Source organism: Panicum virgatum, chromosome 2N (assembly GCF_016808335.1).
Source record: "Panicum virgatum strain AP13 chromosome 2N, P.virgatum_v5, whole genome shotgun sequence".
Taxonomy (NCBI): Eukaryota; Viridiplantae; Streptophyta; class Magnoliopsida; order Poales; family Poaceae; genus Panicum; species Panicum virgatum.
Genome location: NC_053146.1, coordinates 64666337 through 64690939, shown reverse-complemented (window position 1 = coordinate 64690939; position 24603 = coordinate 64666337). Strand labels below are relative to the sequence as shown.

At 42.2% G+C, this 24603-nt stretch overlaps 3 protein-coding genes across 9 annotated transcripts; all 3 read right to left on the bottom strand.

The window, feature by feature from the left end:
- Positions 1 to 1424: 1424 nt before the first annotated feature.
- On the bottom strand, positions 1425 to 14880 carry LOC120658505 (DNA annealing helicase and endonuclease ZRANB3-like). 4 transcript variants are annotated; one of them, XR_005668709.1, is made up of 25 exons: positions 14338 to 14880; positions 13602 to 13940; positions 13103 to 13235; positions 12269 to 12441; positions 11865 to 11938; positions 11253 to 11288; positions 11059 to 11149; positions 10593 to 10652; positions 9083 to 9302; positions 8720 to 8916; positions 8323 to 8424; positions 8093 to 8203; positions 7773 to 7838; positions 7596 to 7694; positions 7032 to 7116; positions 6502 to 6596; positions 6263 to 6394; positions 6087 to 6179; positions 5190 to 5495; positions 3084 to 3201; positions 2887 to 2989; positions 2606 to 2751; positions 2353 to 2432; positions 2135 to 2277; positions 1425 to 1778 (listed from the first exon to the last, which is right to left on the bottom strand). XR_005668709.1 is itself a non-coding variant. In XM_039936754.1 (25 exons), the coding sequence occupies exons 1-25, from the start codon at positions 14767 to 14769 to the stop codon at positions 1662 to 1664; spliced, it is 3615 nt and encodes a 1204-aa protein (XP_039792688.1). In that variant the 5' UTR covers positions 14770 to 14876; the 3' UTR covers positions 1425 to 1661. The 4 variants fall into 4 exon arrangements, 3 of the variants coding, with proteins under 3 accessions (XP_039792688.1, XP_039792687.1, XP_039792689.1); XM_039936754.1 differs by having other exon boundaries at positions 2356 to 2432; positions 3084 to 3268; positions 14338 to 14876; XM_039936753.1 differs by having other exon boundaries at positions 3084 to 3268; positions 14338 to 14875.
- A 510-nt stretch (positions 14881 to 15390) lies between these two features.
- On the bottom strand, positions 15391 to 18351 carry LOC120658606 (EID1-like F-box protein 2). The gene is made up of 3 exons (XM_039936877.1): positions 18186 to 18351; positions 16699 to 17522; positions 15391 to 15773 (listed from the first exon to the last, which is right to left on the bottom strand). Exon 2 carries the CDS (start codon positions 17463 to 17465, stop codon positions 16719 to 16721), a length of 747 nt encoding a protein of 248 aa, XP_039792811.1. The 5' UTR covers positions 17466 to 17522; positions 18186 to 18351; the 3' UTR covers positions 15391 to 15773; positions 16699 to 16718.
- A 1656-nt stretch (positions 18352 to 20007) lies between these two features.
- LOC120658561 (tRNA (guanosine(18)-2'-O)-methyltransferase-like) lies at positions 20008 to 24033 on the bottom strand. Of its 4 annotated transcripts, none has more exons than XM_039936824.1 (6): positions 23404 to 24029; positions 22494 to 22632; positions 21917 to 21978; positions 21181 to 21319; positions 20414 to 20681; positions 20008 to 20284 (listed from the first exon to the last, which is right to left on the bottom strand). In XM_039936824.1, the coding sequence occupies exons 1-5, from the start codon at positions 23985 to 23987 to the stop codon at positions 20544 to 20546; spliced, it is 1062 nt and encodes a 353-aa protein (XP_039792758.1). In that variant the 5' UTR covers positions 23988 to 24029; the 3' UTR covers positions 20008 to 20284; positions 20414 to 20543. The 4 variants fall into 4 exon arrangements, with proteins under 4 accessions (XP_039792758.1, XP_039792759.1, XP_039792760.1 ...); XM_039936825.1 differs by having other exon boundaries at positions 20434 to 20681; positions 23404 to 24028; XM_039936826.1 differs by lacking the exon at positions 21181 to 21319 and having other exon boundaries at positions 23404 to 24033.
- Between the last annotated feature and the right edge of the window lie 570 nt (positions 24034 to 24603).

Here is a 24603-nt window from a genome sequence, read left to right as displayed (position 1 = left end):
TAACAACACCTCCCCGGTAATTTCTTGGTCTCTCCGGATTCTTGTGTTGATAACGGTCTTAATTAGGTGGTCGCTGCAGCTGCAGCAAGAAAACATTGTTCCCCATGTCTACAAGGTGTTCCACAAAATGTGCAGCTCCTAACACAGCTCCTGAGTTCAGACACATCTGCGATCTGTCTGACTGTATACTTATAAAAAAGTTTCCCGACCTGATATTTTGATGTAAGTTATGAAATCTAAAGTGAGGTGGTTTAGCCTCAGTTGTCGGCACTTCAATAATCCATGTGATGTCTGCGTGATTCAGCCAAATCTTCAAAAAAAAAAAAGTTTTCTGCAAGGATAGGTGAAATATGGTAGTTTTATCATCATCACGTGTGTAAGGAATATGCAAGTTCCTCCTTATTTGTGGCCAATTTGGCGCAAGTTTTTGGTATTTAATGAGCGTCAACAGCAGGTAGTAGGATTTGGATAATCATCTTAGGCAGTGGAGATATTTGGGTTTGCACAAATTTCAATGTGATTGTCCCTAGTACAAATTTATAAAATCTAAACACGGATCAATTAGACTCTAAAAAAAGGCAAATGTCCTAAAATAGCTATTAGCTATGTACGGAGAAATGCACTCTTATGTACAGTACAGGGAAAAAACTGTTAACAGAGAATCTGACTCCATGTTGAAGAAAGGACCATAATGTACTTCTGTCGAGTCGCTTATCTTTGTTTACTTCTTTTGAGACTATGGCCCCGTTTAGTTGCGCTCCGTAAAATTTTTGAAAAAGCATCTTTCAACATTTGAAGTACTAAACATAAACTAATCACAAAATAAATTACAAAACTCGTCTGTAAATCGCGAGACGAATCTAATGAGTCTAATTAATCCGTCATTAGAGGTTGTTTACTGTAGCATTACTGTAGCAATTTAGCTTCTGATTACGGCCTAATTAGGTTCATTAGATTCGTCTCGCGATTTACAGGCAGCAGTCGTAATGCGTTTTTTATTTCGTCTAGATTTAAGTCTCCATGCAGGTGCCGGAAAAAAAATTTGGAATTTTGATTTTTTAACTAAACACGGCCTATATATTCTCAAGTTTGGAGCTTGTCAATCAACTGTTGAAACTATGGAGATGGATTGTTGAGATTAATTAATTATTCTAGACATAATTTTGTAAATTGTCATGTTGACAAAATCGTGCGACTTTCAGCTCCATGCACAACAAATTTAACAATGTCAAATACTCATATTTTTTTTTCTCCTCCAAGAAACTGATGTACTCTCTCCATCCCAAACAATTAGTTATTTTAACTTTTCTAGGTGCATAGTTTTTGGGATATATAGCAAAATCTATGTATCTAGAAAAGCTAAAGATACTTTACTTATAACAGCATCTGAAGTCAGGTTGATTGATTGCATACGGGCAAAAAGATGATAAGTAAATATCGAATCCATTACCCTGTTGAAACTGCTACATAATTTGAGCAATATTCTTCACTTGACAACAAAGTCCTTACTGAAGAAGGAAACAGATTGTAGTCGAGTGAAATACATACAAAGGTACAACACATGTCATGTTACATTGGACACACATTCACAAAAAGGGGGCGCGGTAACTGACCTGCACCCTTTGCAAAGAATGACCTAGGAACAAGAAAAAGACCCACCCCTATTCTGCAACTATTTTGTGAGCATTGCCAGTGACCCCATCTCCTATGGAGTAGGCACTGCCAGGGACGGTAACCAGCAAAAAGCTATCATCTATTTCTTCTGTTGCCTCACTTGCCTACAGTGAAAAAGTGAATAAACAAAGACAAGAAATCCGGTCAGCACTTCAGAGTATCAGTAAAATAGCTATTGTTCATTTTTGAACTAGTAAACAATTTTCTCAATCGTGCTACTCTGAGCATTAAAAGTGTTATCTACGAAAAAATTACCCTTCTCTCATGCTATAGGAAATGGAGCGATGGTGACTGCAGAAGCTAATGTAGGAGAAATACAAACACATGGGGGGCATCAAAAGATGGTAAGTTGAACATAGCTGTTTCACTTTTAAGAGAAGAGTAGCACAAAGGATATGTGCTCCTTTGAATTTGAAAAAAAAGGGTTTAGAGATGACTGAAACCCAGATAGAATACTAACTTTATCCTTTTGTTGATTCAGGGCAATTTTCAGGTGCTCTTTAGCCTTCTTTCTTATTTCCTTTAGTTCCTTGTGCTGAGCTCTGGTGACCTCATAATGACAAGCCACACATAGTGTTCTCATGTTCTCAAGTTTACATTCCCCTGAAAAAATCAGAAAATATTATCATGCTGTGCAAGCATCAACCGCGCAAAAACTTGTGCACATATAAACCATACCTCCTCCTTTATAAACAGGTATTATGTGATCTGCATGCCAAGCATTTCCATCAGTTGGCTCACGGACAAGCTTATCCAGCCTGTGTATTAAAACAGGGCATCAGAATCAAACTAACATATATTAACACTGATAATTATCAACATCTGATAATATTTGGTGTGTTCAAACTATAGTACACTACTAACCCCATGTATACATGCAAAAGGGTTAATGAAACATTGTAGAAGCATGGTATCAATGTGCAGAACTTACAGTTTCTTTCTATTTGCAATGTTTGGAGCAGCCTTTTGGATGTATTCTTCTCGCTTTTCCATGGGCAAGGGCTTAATGTGTTTGACAAGCTTGCAACAATCAAGCTTGCACTGGGCACACTTACCACGCTCTAATTGAAACAGCGCCTACAGATTATTTAACAAGAAGTATATGATATAACTTGCAACTTTCCTTGATTTCATATAACTGAACATTAGCCTTGACTATTCAATCACACCTTCAGATTTTGTTCATATACAAGGATAATCAATAAGACTGACCTGCCGCAGGGCCCTGCCACTTGTTCTTAACCTGTATTCCTGGAAACAAGCCAGACCACAGAATAGATCTTCAAAATATTCTGGTGACTTTGCAAGCTTTCCACTGAACAAGTAAAACAAAATTATTATAAGCAAATATAATTTGTGTATAATAAAAAACAAGAATTCCATATGAAGACAAGTTAACGAGTCGTTACTTGCAGAGTCTTTGACAAAGTTTGCACAGAGGTTCACCATCAATAGTCCAGCCTTGATTGTACTGTCTCTCTTTAGTGGTGCCATTACGCAACACCACCTGTCTCCATTCTGCATTTTCTGGCAAAGGATTACTGACATCATTCAATGGTGTGGCACGCCTCTTACTTCCCCCTTTAAGTAATCCCTAAGAAAGCAGAAAAGAATAGGAGAAAGAAAGGCATTCATCAAGCTGAGGAAAACCAAAATAAGTACTTGTGCATTTCATTGCCAGGTGTTAGAAGATTGTGTAGCTGCCCGTAATGGGCTGTGCTTGGGCTGGCCCTTTGGGCCATAAGCGCCTGGCCGCACCAGCCTTGTTGGCTGCTGCGCCGGCCCTAGGATTGATAGGATAGGCAAGGATCCCCTTGATTGGCTCTGTTTCTATAAGCCCTAGGGTTCCTTGCCTATATATGTGTACCTCCCTTGTACCCATAATCAATCAATCTGTTATCCGGCCATACTCGACTTTCACCAGACCAGATATTGCTTACACTGTCCAGCAAGTTTGCCTATACATGCATGATCCTAGGAGCCTCATCTAGTCGCTTTGAAGCGCATCCTCCGGTACATCTGTGGTACTCTACACATGGGACTGCTCCTGCGACCCACATCTACAACTGAGTTGACAGCCTACTCCGACGTTGACTGGGCCGGTTGTCCCGACACGCGCAAGTCCACCTCGGGCTATGCTGTGTTTCTTGGTGACAATCTCATCTCCTGGTCATCCAAGTGCCAGAACACTGTCTCCAGGTCTAGCGCTAAAGCTGAGTACCGGGCTGTGGCAAATGCCGTCGCTGAGGTCTCCTGGCTGCGCCAACTTCTCCATGAGCTCCATGTGCCGCTTCGACGGTCTGTCCTCGTCTACTGCGACAACATCAGCGCCGTCTACATGTCTTCCAACCCTGTGCAACATCAGCGCACCAAGCACATAGAGATCGACCTGCACTTCGTTCAGGAAAAGGTAGCTCTTGGTGATGTCCGTGTTCTTCATGTGCCGACCACATCACAATACGGCGACATCTTCACCAAAGGACTTCCTTCATCGATCTTCTGTGAGTTCAGGTCCAGTCTGAACGTCCGCGGTGCTGCCGATCCGACTGCGGGGGCGTGTTAAAAGATTGTGTAGCTGCCCGTAATGGGCTGTGCTTTGGCTGGCCCTCTGGGCCATAGGCGCTTGGCTGCACCAGCCTTGTTGGCTGCTGCGCCGGCCCTAGGATTGATAGGATAGGCAAGGATCGCCTTGATTGGCTCTGTTTCTATAAGCCCTAGGGTTCCTTGCCTATATATGTGTACCTCCCTTGTACCCATAATCAATCAATCTGTTATCCGGCCATACTCTCTTTCACCAGGCTCTAAAAATAGGCACATGGTATTAGTTCACAGTTGACCAACCAACTGTTAGTATTTGGCCTAACAGGGCAATTATAACGTGGCATGCATGGGATGCTGCTCCTTGTATAGGTAAAAGTAGATCTGTATTTAGAACAACGCCTCTCTGTGTTCGTGCTTTGGACATAATGAGCTTTCAGTGTGTACACCAAAACTACCAACATTTCAGGAGGAGGTAAAAAGGTAAAATTAAACTAGAATGTGTAAAATCATGCAATACTTAAACGGCACTAAATGCTAATTAAGGTATGGGCAGCTGTAGCATGCTATCAGAATTCTTCCTGTATGAATTCTGACATAGGTAGCTTGATCTTAATAACACCATCAACTAACATAGGTAGGTACAACAATTATGATCCATGCTCAAATATGCCATGCTGCAGAATAAAGATAGACAGATGGTGTATCGAAAAGATAGTGCTAGTTTTGATTGCCAGAAGCAGATTTTTTGTGATTGTAATCACTTGAAAATGTTTTTTTTAAAAAAAATCGTAATGTTGTAATATCCTTGAGTTTATCCCCATAGACTTGTATCATTGTGCAAAGATATATAGCATAAAGATATGTTGAATTTCTTTACAAAAAAGAAGCATAGCTGCTTTGAACATATCGTGTTCATAAGAAATGCTGGATTGATCCTGTAAAGCAAAGAATCAAATGAAGCAAAAGGCACATACTTCTGTGCTATGGTTGATGCTTTCTTTCAGAAAACACAACTCAAGGCTTAAGGGAAGTTGTAATGGCTTTCGAAGCAGTCTGCTCTGATCAATTGGTCTTAGTGCCAACCACTCTTTGATGAATGCCTTGAACACATTGCAAAAAGCAGGAACATTTTTCAAGATCAGAGTTCTTGATTTAACGTCACTGGAACATAAAGGTGAATTCAATTCTTCTGGTAGAAAATTTTCATAAAGTGGTTTGGGTCTTGAATCATGCCCTGGAACACAACTGTACAAGTGGATTCGGCCTGTATGCCGGCTAACCTGCAAAAGATGATGACACGTTAGAGGATATATAGAAGAAACTGTCAATTTACACCGCTCAACTCTTCCCTGGGTCTAGATCTCATATTCCCCAACTATGAAACAGCATGCTTTACACTATCAAGAAAGGTCAAAAGTCACCCTTCTCAACCTAAACCATTGTGATTTGGCTGAATGGACATCTACATGTCCACGTTTCATTGACATGGCATCCACGCACATGCATAGTTACCAACGAGGGGTTCCCCACATCCTCCTCCTTAAATAACTTTTATCTCCATTTTTGTTCTCCCTTCATTCCCATTCCTACATCAATATCCAAGAAGAAAAACAAATCAAACATTGTTTTTTCTCCCAAATACAACAACTACAAATCCTTTTAGTCTCAAGCAAGTTGGGGTAGGCTAGCTGAACCCCAACGAGCTACCGACAATATTTTTTTTCTTTTCCAAATACCAATTCAGATCTGCACTACCCCTGCCAGTTCGACTAGAATATTTTAATAACATGTGCGGCCAATAGATATTAATCATAATGCATAGCACAAGTCATAATAACAGCACAGAAATTAGTAGGTCATAGAGATTCAACCTCAAAACGCAGAGACTCCACTTGAATTGGAAAATCTGAAATAGGTGCATTCTGACTTAAGGTCCCAGAATTTCCAGAAAGCCTCCTACGAGCCTAACATTTTTGAAGTGATTTAGATCGTCACATAAATATTTAATATCATATAATTTTTTAAAAAATCAAGGCAAGTTTATTACCTTCATTGATTTACAACTTGATATTGCAGTGCAAAAGGCTGCAGCTGGCGAAAGAGAAACATCAATGCAAGATCTATCTTCAAGTACTGTTGGAGTTGTATTATTTTTCAAGGATGTCCCAAGGCTTTCATCCTAATAAGGAAACAAGCACATGCAGAATCATTTGTCAATCAATCAGAAATAATACGCAACGAGTAGTAAGCAGTTCTCAAATGTTGAATGGAGTGTCTCCTTTTTACCTCAAATTCAAGAGGAATTGTCCTAATAGTGAAATCTGAGTCAAGTTCCAAATCTTCGATGCCAGGAAAACATTCAATAGACATATCATCACTTTCTGAAAGGTATTTGGTCTATGGGTTAACTTTGATGAACCTCAAATAACTCACCATTTTAGAAAATAAGAATTATTGACATGGGTTCAGATATTTCTTTTTTCAGATCATGCTTGGTTAGTAGCTTTACAAATATTTTTGGAAGAAGTGTAATTTTCATCCCTCAAGTATTGCAAAAGTGTGATATTCATCCCAAATGCTTCATTTGGTGCAAATCAACCCCTCAACCAACTAAATCGGTGCATTTATCATCCCCACCTTAGTTTAATAATGGTTTAGTGGCCTAACTGGGTGCATTATTAAACTAAGGTGGGGATGATAAATGAACCGGTTTAGTTAGTTAAAGGGTTGATTTGCACCAAATGAAACATGAGGGATGAATGTTACACTTTTGTAATACTTGAGGGATGAAAATACACTTTTTCCAATATTTTTACCTGTATGATTCTCCAAAGGATGAAGTTTGCATTCTATTTTCTCCTCAGTATTCCTGATTTCCTCAAGATGGCACACTTGATCAACCTTCCAAAGAAAGAACGAAGACTAAATAAAAGAGAATGGTCCTTTCAACCTTCTGGTTCCTTCTCAAACAACTGATATGAACAGTGTCTAGATAGCCAGTTGTCAGCTGGGAAAGGTACATTAAGCAGGACATCAAAATTCAAACTATCCTCAACAAGTTCAAAAATTTCATAGAGGTGCACTGGCATCTAAATTTCATTGTTGCAATGTTATTTGACGGGTAAGCAGATGTGCCTTTCCCTAACCCCTAATAAAAAAACAGTAGCAGCAGCTCCTGCTACCAATATTCAAATTAGTGCACTTTTAAGGTACTGAATGTTGCCTGTTATATATCCCAGATTAACTAAAAACACCGGCTGCAGACTACATGCTCACAATAGCCCCTCCCAATCTCCCAAAACAATAGCATAACATAGACAATTTACAAATGATAAAACTTCAGAACTTCATCCAAAACAGCTACTTAATATTTAACTTACCTCGATCTCTCTTATAGCATCTTTTTTCCCATTCATCAAAGATGAGACACGGAACAGACTCTGATTTAACTGGAGCCAGTGTGATTCATCCGATGTGTTCTGCAAGACCAACAATATCGTTTTCGCAGTTGCCATGAAACGTTACAGGATAAATTGCGAGGGAAACAAAGAACTAACCTTTGCGCAGAATATATATATGTTGACCGCATTTGTTTGGCCACGTCTATGAGCTCTATCCTCGGCCTAATAGCAGCAGAGTGAAATTTTTTCTCAGCATCTTAATCCACATGTGTGCACACATAAAAATCATGATCAGGTTGACATTTCAATTCTAACCCTACTAGGATAACTGTGAACATAACTAAATATTCTTACTTGCCATCTTATTTCAGTTCGATACGTCCACCTACGAGACTCACCTTTGGCTTTTGACTGCATTCTGTAATGGTCAAAAAGAAATTGCAACAGCAAAGAGCGGGAAGAAAATGGCTAAGGACCTGAAGCAATTCCGAAGCTGATTTTGGGAGCTCCACGAAAACAACATTCTGAGCAGATGAGAAATCTAAGCCAACACCGCCAGCAGTAATTCCAATTATTACAATCTCTACCTTTTTTGAAAAGAAAACAAGCCAATAATGGATAAATATTAAACCAAATTGGGAGTTATTAGATACATGGACTAGGAAAAGTGAAAATTGTAACAAAAAAAAAGGAGGGAGGGGCAAACCTCCGGATCCAGACGGAAAGAATCAACAGCTTCTTTCCTTTCCCTTTGAAGTGTTCTTCCATCAATGCGAACAAACTTGATCCCATTCTCAGAGACAAACACCTATGCAAACAGTCTAAAGTATGAAATTGCCACATCCTGGATGATACTGTTCAATATGATTTTTTAATCTGAATAGTATGCAATTATTCACAATTGTTGTTGAGAAGTACTGAAGCTGAAAAACTCTGAAAAGTAAACAAACATAACAATTTTGATTGAAGCCTTTGTTTACAGTCCACAATGCTATCATCTATTATTGAGTGTGAAAATCTATCCTTGAGTGAAGTCGAATTTCCTAATAACATGATGAATTGATGACAGATAAAGCATATAAGAGAAACATGAAATGATTTACCTGTATGCCATCTAGAACCTTTAAATGATGTGCAAATATTATTGTTTTCTGGCAACTAGACTGGGGATCCAGGTGGTGGTTAGCACCCAATCCATTCATGATGAAATGATTTGAGAACCATTCGCTGAACCCAGATAATTTTGCAATACCAATCTCTTGTGGGGTGAGATGCCTTGGTGATTTCTTGCAACCATTATCTGACCACAAAAATAAAGATAACCTAGTTTATGCAGAGCTACCAGAACAATCACACTAGTCGTGAATGCTGAAGAGAGAAAATTACAAGGTGATCATATTATCATGATCGAGGCATTGACATTTGTAACTGAAAACTCCTGTTAGCACTTAGCACCATGAAATTACCTTCTTCATCTTTTATATTTTCATCATCACTGATTTTGCTTTCATCATTGCTTTTGCTGGGCAAGTCAACTGCAAGAGTTCCATTACAGCTGATAGAGTTCATATCTTTGATCAATAAAGATGTGGCTGTCCTGATATCTGGTGCCTTTAGCTTCAACCTAATAATCTGTCGCCGCTTGGGGGGCAGTTCATTCAACAAGTGCTCTTTCAGTCGCCTAATCTACAACAGTGAAGCACTAAAGCAGTTAAGTTTAGCTGTTAGGGGAGCTGATGTCAATAAAGAATCAAATTTCAACACAAAAAAATCATGCTGTTGCGTGGCTTGTGACAAACAATCCAACAGTCTTTAGTACCAGCAAGTACACTATTAGAAAATGATAGCTTCATCTCTTTATAAATCAGACTATAGAATAGTAGTAGAACCTTTTGTCAGAATATTTACCGAACAGTACATACCTCTCTGCAATTGCGTTTAAACCCATAAAAAATCTAAATGCAGAGGGTACACTCATAAATAATAAACTAAAGAATAGAACCGAAAATAAATAATGCCTGATCCCTTCTCTGGCATTAATTTTAAATGTGGATACCGTACATACCACTACTGTTATATTTGTCTTAGAACTCCCAACTGTACCTCTGCATATTGTCAGGTTTTTATATATTGCCCATTTTACCCAGGCACTATGCTGTTTCTGGCTCCTTCGTTCAGAACCGGTCTGCCTCCCCAGATCAATCCCCATTCACAAATCCTGCAATCTTTCCTTCTCATTGGATCCACAAATCAATCCACTAGCCTACATCCTGTCCCTGCCCCATTGCCCGTTGCCACAGCCGTCCCCATCCTTCTTAGCGGACTCATCAGGCCACGCCCACTCGCTCCATTCGATGGATTCCCCAAGGCCGCGCCCAGCCCTCCATCCTCTGTGCTGTCACCTAGTCGTGCCCACCCATCTGTCAGTTGCCTCCATTTGCCCGCCCGTCCCCAAGCCACGCGCCTCCAAGTTCCAGGGGAAGCAAGACAAGCAAGAGCAAAGGGAGACAAGTGGGCAGGCCATATCAAAAGACTGCTGATGGCCTGAGGATACCTAGCAGGCTAATACTCCTCGAGTGCAGTGGCAGGGAGATAATAAAGCTTCATTGAGCGCGATGGCAGAGAAGGAAAGTGTCCAGAACATCACATTTACAGGGGTAAACTTGTCATTTCTACAACAACTTAGACAGCTATCTAACAACTAAGTAAGGTAGTGGTAATGGCATGTAAGGGACCTAAATTACAACTAATGGCATACAAGTGAACCTATTTTCCAAAGGCGTGAAGGGATAAGTACAAGTTTTGATTGCATAGAAGGAATTTGCTCCTAAAAGAAATCCATGGGACATCATCAAGTAATTACCTATGTAAATCTACGAGTTAACATCATATAACACCAAACGGTATGGATAAAACTGACACAATGGAGCAAAGCTATGCATTCAAGTCTAAGTAGCTAAAAGAGCAAGAACAAACCATGACTGTCTGACTGAGCAAAACATTTAACTCTGTCAAGCGCGTACCCTTAGAGTAGTCCTGCATATACAACAAATTTCATATTTAAATGATAATAAAAATATTCCATAAAAATACTAGTTGCAATGTTGGCATTCTCTATTTCTCTTTCATAGTATATAATCTATAACGCCTGCTCTATTGGAATTTAATGTTGATATAATCTATAACGCCTGCTCTATTTTCATGTTGTAAAACCCTACAATTCTTAATTCATTAGTAGAGCTCCAGATGCTTCTTTACAGGGGGGACACTAACTGAAGAAAGCATTTTTTTCACACACTATTTCACGATTTGCTATATTTAAGTTCCACATGCAGAGCACAGATTTTAGCCCACATAGCAAACAACTCCTCTGTAATCTCCAGAGGAGCCATGAGTAGAACTAGTAACAGTGATCCGTATTGACAAACTGGCAATTGCATACCTTAAACAATTTTCCCTGATAACTTCGAGCAACTTGCGTTAAGCAATATTTCCTCGCATAATCAAATTTATTTTTGCCAAGCATATGGGGCCTGAATGCAGTGGCATAGGGTAATCAGCAACAATATTGCGACAAGGAAAATGGAAAGAGCTTCATATGACCAATACAGTAAGATCCCATTTTCTTTTACTTACCGTAACATGTTTATCTGATGGTAGATATCAAAAGGTCTATCATCACCTAGGAGAAAATAATTAGTAAGTCACAATTGACTATTTTTAAAAATATATTCAAGTACAGCAACATATAGCGAAACGGAGTAGCAAATTTTCTGGATCTCAGTGTATCACAACCGACTGCTTTGATTTAAGGAATCATTGAGATAAAACATGCTACAAAGCAGAGAAATGCACTTGACGAAAGACTTCATAACATCCTCAGCATGCAAAACACAGGCATTAAGCTTTGACATGGTGAACTGAAGATATCACATCTCATTCCATAGCATAATCAGTACATGAACTAAACATGTAACACATTAGGCAAGGTCAATTTAAATTATGCCATATTGACATGTATGTCCACAAGGTCACTGCTCACAGCAGTGCCATTGACATTATTCAAAAGAATGGGACCAAAAAAGCACCAAGATAATTTTGCAGTTGCTGAAATATTGAAGTGATCAAATGATCTAAACAAAACATATCTCATATTGCAACTATTTTCATGTATCCTGGTTGAAATATAAAAAGTACAATTTCAATAGGACAAGGAACTCTAAGAGGAGTTTGGTGGATCTTTACAACCTTGACAGAGAGGGTGTCCCCGAGAGCAATACGATGCGATCAATTTTTGAAGCTAGATGCAGCACAGCTTTTGTCTATCACAAGACAAGCGAGTCAGTACAAGAGGGAGTGGAATGTTCATATATCAAACTAGTAATATGAAAAGCTCAATGAATCAGATGTTGTACTAGTTCCTTATATGATAGAAGCACATAAGCATGTGGATAATCAAGTTGAATGATGAAGAAAAGTGGAAATACACTAAATCAGCTCAAAGCCCATTTTGCTAAAAGGAAAGTAAGCCTAAAAAGTTATGATCTACGATAGGAATAATAATAGGATGTGTCAAATAATAATGAAATAAACCTTGCGCATAGACTGGGGCATCCAAGGGTTGTATGCTTTTACTGAAACAATATCAATACCTCATATTTTTCTTCTGTCTTTGTGCAGCGTATATTGTGTGATTCATCAACTATCATCAGTGCCCACGTTCTATTCGCCATACTTTCCCTAAGGCGACTTAGCATCTGGTATGAAATAATCACTGCCCTTGGAGTAGCACTTAGATGTTCAAGACTATCTTGACGACCAAATACTGAAAAATAAAAAATAAAAGCAGATATAATTTAAGCATTCAAAAACATGCTCTTATACAAAGAAACATTAGGCGCACAATAGTACATTGGTGAACAACTGAACACATGCACAAACCATCCTTTGGAATTTGGATCCAATCTGAATGGTTTAAGATGAATGTGGGAGTTCTCTCATCCCTCTTGGGCCGACTCAGGCCCAATTGGATTTAGAAGTAAAACGTGAACATGGGGAAAAACAATTCAAACTAAATAAAAAAAATTGGCCTAGATAGATCAAGCTGCCACTAGGTATCAGACATATGATTAGTCTCGTCTTGCTGCTTCACAGGGATATAACATTTCAACCATCCGCTGAAATCCAAATTTCAGCATTTTGTTTTACAAGAACACAAAAGGTAAGATTGATACAATATAGTGCAGGATTCCAGGCTTTATTAGATGACAAGGTATGTGCTAATAAATTTTGTAACAAGAAAAATGCAAACAAAAAGCATATACTCAGCTTGAATCACATAAAAGTGAAGAACCTGTAGGGTAACAATACAGAATGTGTGATCAGACAAGACTTCATAATTATAAGCAAATAATGAATTGTACAATTTACAAACAAGTGCGACAAATACCAGTTTTCACATCAACAAAAGCAAAGATGTTCCGTACCAAGATGAATATCTTTTGGCATAAATGAAGGATCCCAACGCTCCAATTCCTCTGCCCAAGTATAACGCAATACGGCTGGACACACTATTAATATAGAACCCTCATCCTTGTAGCAGCATGCTATTGCAATTGCCTGCATTAAAATGCATGAGAATTTACTCCCCCCCCCCCCCCCACACACACACACCCGCTCACCCGCTCACAAGTCATTATAATCAAAAGCCAAGCTTATTTATATTGGCATGTGTTGATGTGTATTCATATCTTTTAAAGCAAGTCTTAATATTCGAGATAAAAAATAAATACTAATGTAGTATTGTTCAATTAGTAATTCTGCAAACTTTTCATATCAGTGTTCTCCATACTAACTTGCCAGGCAGTAACATTTTGTTGCCTGTGAAACACAACAATATTCTATGCATACACAAGTATATCCCCAAGTTTTCATACATGAAACAGCAAGAATTGCAGTATGCAAGCATTCTTGTCATATGCTCACCTGGAGAGTCTTGCCGAGCCCCATCTCATCTGCGATTAGGCAGCGTCCCCGCCTTCGAAGCCCAAATCTCACGCCTTCAAGTTGGAAGGGTAAAAGAGCATCTTTAACTTGCTGTGGCAGCTTCTTGAGAAGCTCGTCTATTTCTTTATCAGAAGCCCATTTTTGGCTAGCCAACATTGGATTCTGAATAAATCTCCTTGTGTTACAAGGTATATCTTCCACAACAGCTCCAGGCAATTTCCTCAGGCATTTCAACACCACATCATAGTCCACGAGCTTATATACAGGTCGAAGGTGACCACTTTGACTTTGCGACTGTGTTGCAGAGTATTGTACAACCTAAAAGTGTCAACATTAAAGGGAAAATCAGTTCCAATTTATACCAAAATCTTTATTTCACGAAAAGAAAGATAAAAATATCAGAAATATAGCATCTGAGCATGCCCCCTCCTTTTCCTTTCTTTAACGTTGCATTCATTTAAAAATTACAAGAACGATCAAGACAAATGGGATCAGAGAGCAACTATTTATCAAGAAACTCTCGTAGAGGTCCACGAATTTGCCAAACTGGTGGCTAGAAACACGAAAATCGCCAGAATTTCGCAAACAAGTGCATAATCGTATCCAAGAAAAAAAAGATTTCGGGAGTAGCTCACCAATTGTACATCCTGATCAAGAAGAAACCAGAATAATACATCTAATGCCTATGTCAGGCAAGAACCGCTGCGAATCGTACCGAAGCCACAGAGAGGCAGTCCTGGACGGCGCCGAGGCAGTTGGCCTCCCCAGGGTAGGCCTTGCCTTCCGCCGGCCCCACCGCCACCAAGAACTCGTCGGGGCTGCACACCTCAAGAACCACCTTGAACCCCACCGGCGGCTGAGGCGGAGTTGGCGGCGGCGGCGGTGGAGAAGGACGCGGGGGCAGCAGTGCAGACCGATGCTGGGGCGCGGGCGGGGCGATTCTTGGGCACTTGGCGAGCCTCCACTCGGCGGCGGTGTCGTAGGCTGGGAATGCGGGCGTTCCGGAGGCGGGGAAGACGGTGGTGTAGGAGGTAGAGGCGGTGGCAGCCGCCGCCGCGGCCGCGGCTTCGGCAAAGCGCTTGCGCTTCTCAAGGGCCGCGAGGCGATTTGCCTCGGCGCGGCGACGCTGCTCCTCTGTGATCCCCATGGGCTGCGCTCACGGGCTCACGGCTCCACGAGGGTTGGAGTCGATCGGGGAATGAGGAGCGGGAGGGCGGGCGGTTGGGGGGGAGGGAGACGACTGGAGCGGGGGGAGAGGGAGAAGAGGGGACATAGGCTCTGTTTTTTCCGCTTATAAGAGGATTCTAGTTGGAAATAAGCCCATTTCATTTTTGCAAATATGGGGGGTGAGCCCATTTCTCATATATGTTGGTCTTAGTCTGAGCCCATTCTGTAAATACGCTGGGGAGGGCCCTATTTTGTAGGCATGTTTTGAGCCCGTTCTCTCAATTATTCATTCAACCATTCATTTCCGCAAATATGGATTTTGAGGCATCCATGAATTTTGCACCGTTCCAATCCAAAATCCATATTAATTTTTTTTAAGGAAAAAATCCCTATTAATTTTGGACGTCTAGCATACCACATCCAAAACAAGTCCAAACCAGTTACTTAAGTGGAAATTGAGGAAGTCCAATCGGACTTTTGATTGTCCAAATCCAATCCCAAAATCAGTGTATGGTTACAAGTTTATGACCAGAACCTGAGCACGCACAACAAAATCAGTTAAAAGTCTGCAAAGAAAAAAAAGAGGGTAAAGTCAACAACATAAAACAGCACAGTAAGAACAACACGTCAATATCACGAGCACAAATTCCACATCACAAGTGTCAACTGAACCGAACACCTCATTACACATGATGTGAACATGTTAAAACAGGCAAGCGGGTAGTGTCCTGCCTTGATTGCAATTACAAGAACAAGTAATGATGTGTCAATAAATAACGGAGAGAGACTGTAAAATAGCTCTTCTTTTTTCCCCATCCGATGCAAGGCTCCCTTGAAGAACACCGCAGCAGTCCGATGCAAAGCCCATCACAGATTCCTGTCATGCCCCAGTTTGCCGAACCAATGCCATCCATCTGTCTGCTAGTCACAACCTAGATTCGGGACCATACAGCAGGCACAAGCCCTGGGCTCAATCTTGCAAACCTGTCAACAAACAACAGAACCAGACCATATGTTGTTTCACATTGCCAAAACCTTTTATCATGTTTCTTATCTATAGTAAATAGCTTTGCCTTTGCAACAAGATTCTTGGTCGCAGCTCTGACATCATTTATTCAAGAGGAACTCTGCTACCTTACTTAAACTAGCATACTTGTTGCCAAATGTTGTTATGGACTGAAGTACAGAAAGCGACAGAAACAAATAAATCACAAATCAAACATGATATTAGCAAGGCAGGTTTCCCTAATAATTTTTACAAATAAAATAAGAGGAAAACACTGGCTGGACAACCAAGGCTCCACATTTATCTTAAGGAATGCTTGTCATGTGGATGATTTGGCAAATTAAATTTAACAGCAACATATTAAGAGTTTAAGACCTGCATCATTATTAATGGATTGATTGTTATTCTAACTTCAAGTACCAGAAGTGAAAATTGGAGTAGTGATTCTTTTTAGATGTTCAGGAGCACTCTAAACTTCCCCCCAAAACTTCTGTGCTGCCATTTCTGACATAGACATAATTATAGCTAATTGTGACTTCATTGACCATACAGATATCAAAGTAGTTTAAACTTCAAGCTAGGGCCAAACCAAAAATGTTGGTATATGGCATATTGGGCAAGCCAAAAGCATGTAAACCTTGCCATACACTAACATTGACCACCAATCAGTCTATGTACTGACATATCTCACATGAAAATTGATGTTTATAAAAAAGAATAGATTGAAGAAGTAATCTGACATGGAATATGCCTAGTTGTGTTTCAGTGTATGTATTTTAATATCGTAAACAAATCTATCTTTTCTTTATAATAATCAACAGAGAATTGAACTTTACAGGTTAATTTGTCCAATAATTTCAAGTTAAATAGAAATAGAAACGGGAGAGCATAATTCGTGATCACCTGATTCAAGTTCTAGATGATTATTCATCTGCTGCCTCCTCTGAATCTGAGAGCGGTAGAAGAGTACTAATTCCAATAACATGTCCATTCAAGCATACAAAATACTCCACAGAATCATCATAAGCACCCAGCCTAGCAGAAGCACTCCTCGGGATCATATTCTCCTGGAACATGTTCCATAGCTTGGCCTTACAATAAGGGCACAACTCCTTTGGATGAAATCTAGCCCGCTTCTCAATCAACATTCTCTTTACCCTTGAAGTGGCGAATGACTTAAAGATGCCTCGGAAGAAACCCAAGTCGCCTTCTTCCCCCTGATCAAGATGCTCGCATGGATCTGAGACATACAGGACGTCCGACTTACATGGCAGAGGCAGGAAACTCTTGCCTGCAGTCCTCGAAAAGCGTGTCCTGAACACAAAATGGCCTGGGACATGAATGTTGTTAAAAAGCCCCCCTTTTGTGCAGCCATTGCAATAGATAAGCAGCTTCCCGAGCGCTTTCCAGTTCCCGTCAACAATGTGGCTACCACCTGAATGCAAGTCCAGCATCATCTTCGGCGCCCTTGCATGACAGAACTCCTTCCATAACACCTGCTTGGCAACCTCATCAAACCACTTGCACACACATGAGAGGATAGCTATTAGCCTTGGGTTCCAGTTCATGTGACGGAAGACAAGGAACAGAGCATCCTCACTGAGGTGGCCCTTGATGCAAACGCAGCTCGCTGAGTGTGTGCAGCGGTGCTGTTTCACCACCAACACCATTTCCAGAAATCAAATCACGGGAACAACAATGTGCACCTACTCTTAGCTCCTTCAATCCTGTTTTACATAAGTGTCTCAGTTCCATGTATACCAGTCGATAGCAACTACTATAGAAAATCAAGTAAAGTTGAAAGTTGAATCGTTTTGACATTTCTAATTGACTGGCCGCCAGTTCTACCATCTTGAAAAAGGTATAACCAGAGCAAAATTAGTTCGCCTTTTTTGTTCGGAAATCTCAGAAACCAACATTCCACTGATAAAGAGACAAATTCCCCAACAGACAAGCTCGAACAAACAGAACCAAATGCTTCATAGTTCCTATCCCAAGATTGAACCCAAAAGGAAAACTCAATGTCGCATAATAAACCTAGTGGCCAGACTGCAGCTACTAGCCAAGTGCACCAAACAACTAGGCTCAATCAGAGTGAGCAGGTGGGGTGGGGCATGCGCTCGCCGAGGTTATCCGGCCACGCCTGGATCGAGAGGTCCTCGACCGAGCTGTACCCAGGTGCGATTCTCCGCGAGCGGAACGGGATGACCGCTACCCGAGGTGGAGCTCCTCCCGTCTCGGTATTCGCCGCCCGACAAGAGTGCGAGACGGGGCTCGCGGCCAAGCGAGCGCACGGCGAGAGGAGCGCGGGCAGCAATGGACTCGCGCAGGGCATCCATTTCCGCGGGAAGACACAGAGCGACGGCGAACCGAACCGAGCCGAGGCTTACCTGGCACGACGCCACGGGGCTGGCCGCTACCGGAGCGGGAGGGGGGCGGTGTCGCTGTGTCCGTCGCCGTCGCCTGCGCGGTGCCTGCTCCGGTCGCCGGCGTGGAGGGGAGGCCGAGACGGGACGGGATCGATGGGAGGTGGGTGGGGGGGGATCGGAATCAGCGGGACGGATCGAGCCGCACCAGATAGCCACCAAACGGGTGCGTGCGCCGCGCGAGGGGCAGAACCGACCATCCACGCGGGGTCGTGACGGGGCAGGTCCAGCTGGCGGGGGCGCGATGCGGGGACGGGGCGGGCGGAGGCGGCGGGGCGGGGCTTGGAGTTAGGCTAGCGCGAAGCTAGTTTTGTAGCGTGTCAGTATTAAATAAAATCAATTTATAAAATTAATTTCAGAACCCCGTGCTAGTGATTCTGGAAAATCTAATAAGGTTTTCGACCGCGCGATTAGAAAATGGTTACTGTAGTATCACTATAATAAATTATTGATTAATTATTGTCATTAGATTCGTAGTGAAAAATTACACTTATTTCTAAAAATATTTTATAAATAAATTTTATTTAATATTTCATATATATCAGATTTTTTTTTCAAGAAACGTGCATGCTAGTTTTGTAGAACGATCCAAACAAGACCGCTGGTGCCCCCGGGCCAGTCGGCGTCCGACTTGGTGCGATGAGGCCGACACCGGTGGGGCGTGGCCGGCAGGGGCACTTCGGGGAGGCCGAATTAAAAACTGAGGTCGAAAAAAGGTGAACCGCGCGTGGCCGCGAATAACTTCAGTGGAGCCGCCTCGGGATACGGGGAAGGGCCGCATGAGGCGCGTGGTTTTCCGCCGTTTTTTTATTAGCCGTTAATTATGTCTGGTTTAATCGGGCTGGACGCTGGGTTCGTACGGCCCGAGCGCGGACCGCAGGTCGCTTGGATATTTTTGGGTCGCGACTAGGAGAGGAACGTGTACATAGTAGTGTCCTCGCAAATAAGGCGGAAAAATTGTAGCGTATTTGTGAACTTTGTCCCTTGGCAAGTTGGCATGGAGTAAGATGATCATCCCTCTGTGGTCATGTTTCTTCACCCATGAATTGATGGATTTTCTTTGCCTTGGAGATTCTCTTCCATCAGCTGAACAACGTATTTTATTGCAATTTACACGATCACAGCGTATTATTCCCTAATAAACGGTGACCGTGAAATGAGATCTCTGTACATGAAATCAAATATCAGGGAAGACTATGGCCAAGACCCTCGTCTTTTCTTACAGCTCTGAACTCACACTGGCACATTTTATTTACTTACGACCTGCATCGCCAAGTTTTTTCTTAGTTTCGGTGTATTTTACCGGCAGTAACTTTCATATAGGCTCTTATCTTATAGCCGTTCGATTTGCATCTGTTCGCTTTTGCATAAACGCACCAGGCAGGGAACAGTGTCTTTCAGCAATAATTACTACGTACGACCTGCACCAAATTTCCTCGCATACCCACGGGCAAGTTGCTCGCCTGAGCGATCACCCCGTGCCAGGCAGTCGGGCAAGCGAACAATAGAGTACAGCCCACTTGACCACTTGAGCCGTCAGCTTGCCAATTTGCGCTCGAGCCCCAACCCCAAAGAGGCCCCTCCCATCGATCGCTTTCCTGCAGAGTTCGGTGGCGAAATTAAAGACGCATCCCACCGTTACTAGTTGCAAACGTGACATTACGTAAACGCAGGAAAGAACAGGTCGTACTCCCAAGTTGCGTTGCTTTGCGTTACGAAGGCACCATCCTTGACGTAAACAAAGCTGAGCTCTTTCACACTGCACCTTCGCAGTCCTAGCCGCCAGTTGAAAACGGTGAGTTGCCAAGATTTGTGAAAGATTCCGAGTGGAAAGATACCATGCATGCTCAAGTGCTTAACCCTAACAATAGCATACAACATAACGTCTATATTTGGGGAGCAAAGATCAACGTCACTGAAAACCGGGTGCGTACTAGTAACTGTTAACAGCTCTGCACAATGGTTGGGTTTAGGTCATATTCTTGCCGGCAATCCTGTGCGAGTCACTGTCTTGAATCTCTTGAAGACCAAGTAGCCCAACGGTACTCTCCAGGAAAAATGACCTTCAAACAAAGTTCAGAAATTCGTGTTCAGATAACTGTGTGCAAACATTTGCAAAGATGAACATATAGAGATGGTCTGCGAGGAGTGAACACCCAAGGTATAAAAAACGTTTAAGCAAACAAAGCTACCTTATGGCTAAAGAACCCACCAATTTGTTTGATGTTAGAAAGATGCACCGGGTAAGCCAACATCTGATTGCCAAATAAATCATTCAGGTTGATCACCTGCGCCTATGCATAAGTCGGCCTCAGGATGCTCTCAAAGTCTGGCCATAAAATTTTCCGCTTTCCTTTTGGCATATTCATGAAGTATGGTAGATGTGCTTTCCCTATGTCGCAGATAGAATTCAGCAAGCAATATTCTATTTTCTTCTGGTAACAAATCACCGTGATGACCCTGAAAAACATCAATCATAAGATGCTGACAGCTCACAGGTAGCCTGCATACCACAATTGCCTCATCCGGAAGTACACTTAAAAGACAACATATATGGATTGGAGAGTCAAAAGGTGACCATTATTTAACCATCCATTGAAAATCAGATTGGCAAATAGGCTAACATTCCATGCTGGATTTTTATGTCTCAGAATTTGTTACAGATCGGGTGAAAGCACAAACCTAGTGAGGCCTAGAATTCATTCCAAAAGGCAAGTGATTGTTTGGCATGAATTTAAGCAAAGGTAAAAGTGCCCCTACCGCTATGAGCACTATCCTTGTGATTCTGTTTTCCATAAAATTCAGTGAAAATAATAACAATATCCATTTTATCTTGGCCGAAAGCTAGAGGTAGCATTACCTACCATATGATGACAGATGGAATTTTAATATAGGGTGTTGGGGTTATCATGTCTTCTATAAGGTATGATGTTATCTAGAATGGAGAAAATGAACTTACGAGGCGGGAAACTCTATCACAAACAGCATGGTGCATGAGGATTCCAGCTGCAACAGATACATTAAACGAGTCCACCATGCCTTTCATAGGAACACTACAGTGCAAGTCTGACAACTCTAGAGCATCATCACTTATACCCCTGGCACCAAACAATTAGTTAAAACCCAACCATAATTATACGATGAATTAATGTACGTATTAGCTGATCCACAAATACATGATGGCAACGAAATGCCTAAACTAGTTTGACAATTTTTCTATTTTGTGCAGAACTTTTTGAGGCAGAAAGGCCTCAACCTCTCTCCATAATGAGGTACTCAAATTCGGAAATGCTAGCAAATATGAAATTTCTAGTTTCTGGCCTGAAACTTCAAGGCCACATAAAGAACGATATACAATATCTCATTCATCGCCTACAGCTAATCTAATCACCAGGGAATGTATGTTAGTCCTTTTGCAAGAAGAGGGACTCAAATACCACATTGCAAAACTTTTTCTCAAATGTGCAGGAGAGCTGTGCATCAATATAGTACTGTATTAAGAAGAAACCACATTACAAAACTAGTAAGCAGATCCACAAACCATTTTTTGTAAGCAAAAAAATTCTTTCAGAAAGAGGGATAGAAAAATACAACAGAAAGCTCAACCTAATAATCAAGTACTTCATCAAGTATTTCTAAATGTAGCATAACTTCAACAAAAAGGTACATATCTGGATAGCAGAAACAACCCCTACCTTAGCTCATTGCCCACAACAATAGCCGTTGGTTGAGACCAATCCATGTCATACACACAAACCTAAGCAAAATTCTGAATATAATTATTCCTTTAACAAATAACCATATTACTAATATATGTGGATGACAAATCATATTTCTGTGAGAGAAATTAAATCCTGATTAATGGTGAACAGCTGAATGAAACATATTTATTTAATTTCACTACAAAATTCGTTGAGATACACATAAATTTATATTCTGGATACCCTCAAATAGATCATAATGATAAAATTCAAACATACTAACAACACAATGTTACAGCAACAAAAAATCTTAATAAATGCATGATGTCTCTATAAATCAGTGAACATGTTATTTCCCCTGTTTGTTCAAAATAACTCTAGCTTTTCAATGAAAGCAACAGATGAATGTGAATTGAATGATATACAACGTATGGAATTCGTGTATAATTGTGGATCGTAGATTCCATAACTGGTGACAAGTACTCATCTTGCAACGAACCAAATAGAATACGATGTAGAAGAGTAAAAAAATATCAAACCATTAAAATGTAGAAGAGCGAAAAAGAAATACCGAATCCGTTCCCAAAGAAGTGGTTGCAATGCGATAGCCACGCTTTTTTAATGCACTGAAACATTCTGCTGGTGAATCCCATATCTCAATGTCAAGCCATTTTTCAGCACCCATGCTCACATGCCTGTTGTCTCTATACCTGCAAAAGTAAAGACGCATTTGATTGGGATCAGGGGCAGTAGTTTTTTCGAGTCACACCTACCACTTTCAAACTGTGAGGTGAAACTTATGAATTTTCACCTATACAACTGATGTCTAAATCTAACGACATATATATGCCAAGAACATTATAACAAAGCCAAAAAAAACCACGTAAAAGACACAAAGAATAATCTGCAGAAGATCCTTGTCATTGAGCAATTTTTGTCACATGCATGACTCATCCAAGTTGAGAACTAATTGGTGCAAGTGCCAATTGCCCAATACAATAGCCAATGTGGCAACTTGAAGCATGCCGATCATTCCATTTATATTGGGACTTCTTTTAACATTTCTAGAATGCAATTGCATTTCCTTCCTATAATTTTCCCAACAATCATGACACCACAAAATAGAGTATATGAATGGCATCAAGTATTACTGTATTATGCAAACTACTCATTTGGAGGTACGGGAAGTTATTTGACAATAGGTTAGATGCAAACTCTATGCGGAAATGTGCCACTATGCCACTATGAATCAGCAGCCTAAAATCTCTTTACGGGATTGCCGATTGCACCAAACTCGTCCCATTCAACTTGTGTCCTAAAGATGTGTTGATTCTCCCATATCACTCACAGTTTCGGTTTGATCAACTAACTCTAACACCTAATGGTAAGTGATAACTGTACACGAGTAATCCCCTCACAAACGGACAACACTGTTAGCTAAGTGATCTATAGCATTTCGGATTCACTCTTCACCTCTGCACCTTTTGCTGCTATCGCAGGAGATGACGTGCACAGACTGCACGCCGAGCGCGTCGGCGGAGCGGAACGCTGCCGAGACGTTGCCGAAGTCGGAGAGGCCCTCCACCACAAGGCAAACAGCATAGCTCCGATTATCAACGGCGCGCCGGATGCGATCACGCCGCGCCTCGAGGATGTACGGCTCCAGCACCTCGACCACCTCCCGGCTGGACAGGTCCGCGCTCCCCGCCGCGGGCCGGAACGTGTCCAGGTACGGGAACCACCTCCTCCGCCCCCCGGGCCCCGCCGGCCCGGGGACCGCGTCGCCGTCGGCGCGGCGCTGCAGCTTCATGAGGCGGTCGATCCGACCGCGCGGGGCACCGGGGGCTGACGCGGACGGCAGGCGGGGGAGGAGGAGCTGCTCGACGGTGTCGACGCCGTCGTCATCGCCATCGGGAGCGGCGGCGGCAGTGGAGAGAGGGGAGGCGCGGAGGCGCGGGCCGAGGAGGCGGGGGAGGGGAGGAGCAGATGGGGGCCTGCGGGGTCGCTGGAAGGAGGCGAAGGCGGTGGAGGTGAGCGAGGAGACGGATAGTGTCCTGGTCGCCATTGCTGCTGCTCGTCTGCAGGGTTTGGGCTGGGGCTTTGGGGTTTCGGATTCGGGGGAGGGAAAGCGCTGAGCTGTCGGAGCCGGAAGCGCGAGTCCTGGGCCTGTTTTGGTACCAGGCCAGACGACGAAAGTAGGCCCAGCCCAGTTCCTTCCGCGCAACAAAGATTCCAGCCCACCCATCGTCTCGAAGCCCGTCCCCCCTCGGCCAGACAGACCGCGAGCAACCAAGAGCGAGAAATTTCAGAATTTGTGTCTCAACCAGAAATTGTGCCTTGACACCTGTCTGCCGCGCCGCGCCGCGCGGGTCGATCGCGCAACGCCAACGGCCACGGCGCCTTTCGGGGCCTCGTGTGGCGAGGCCCCCGGCCCGACGGCGGCGGCGCCGATGCCGGCCATGGCGCGCGCGCATGTGCCGCTGATTGCGACGGCGGCGGTGTGGCAGGAGCAGCGGCCAGGTCGCGCCGACACCGAGAGGGGGCCGTTTAGTTCCCCAAAAATTTTTAGACTGTATGAGTAATAAGTATAGATTAATTATAAAACTAATTATATGGATGGACGAAAAATCGCGAGGCGAATTTATTAAAACTAATTAATCTGTCATTAGATATTACACTTG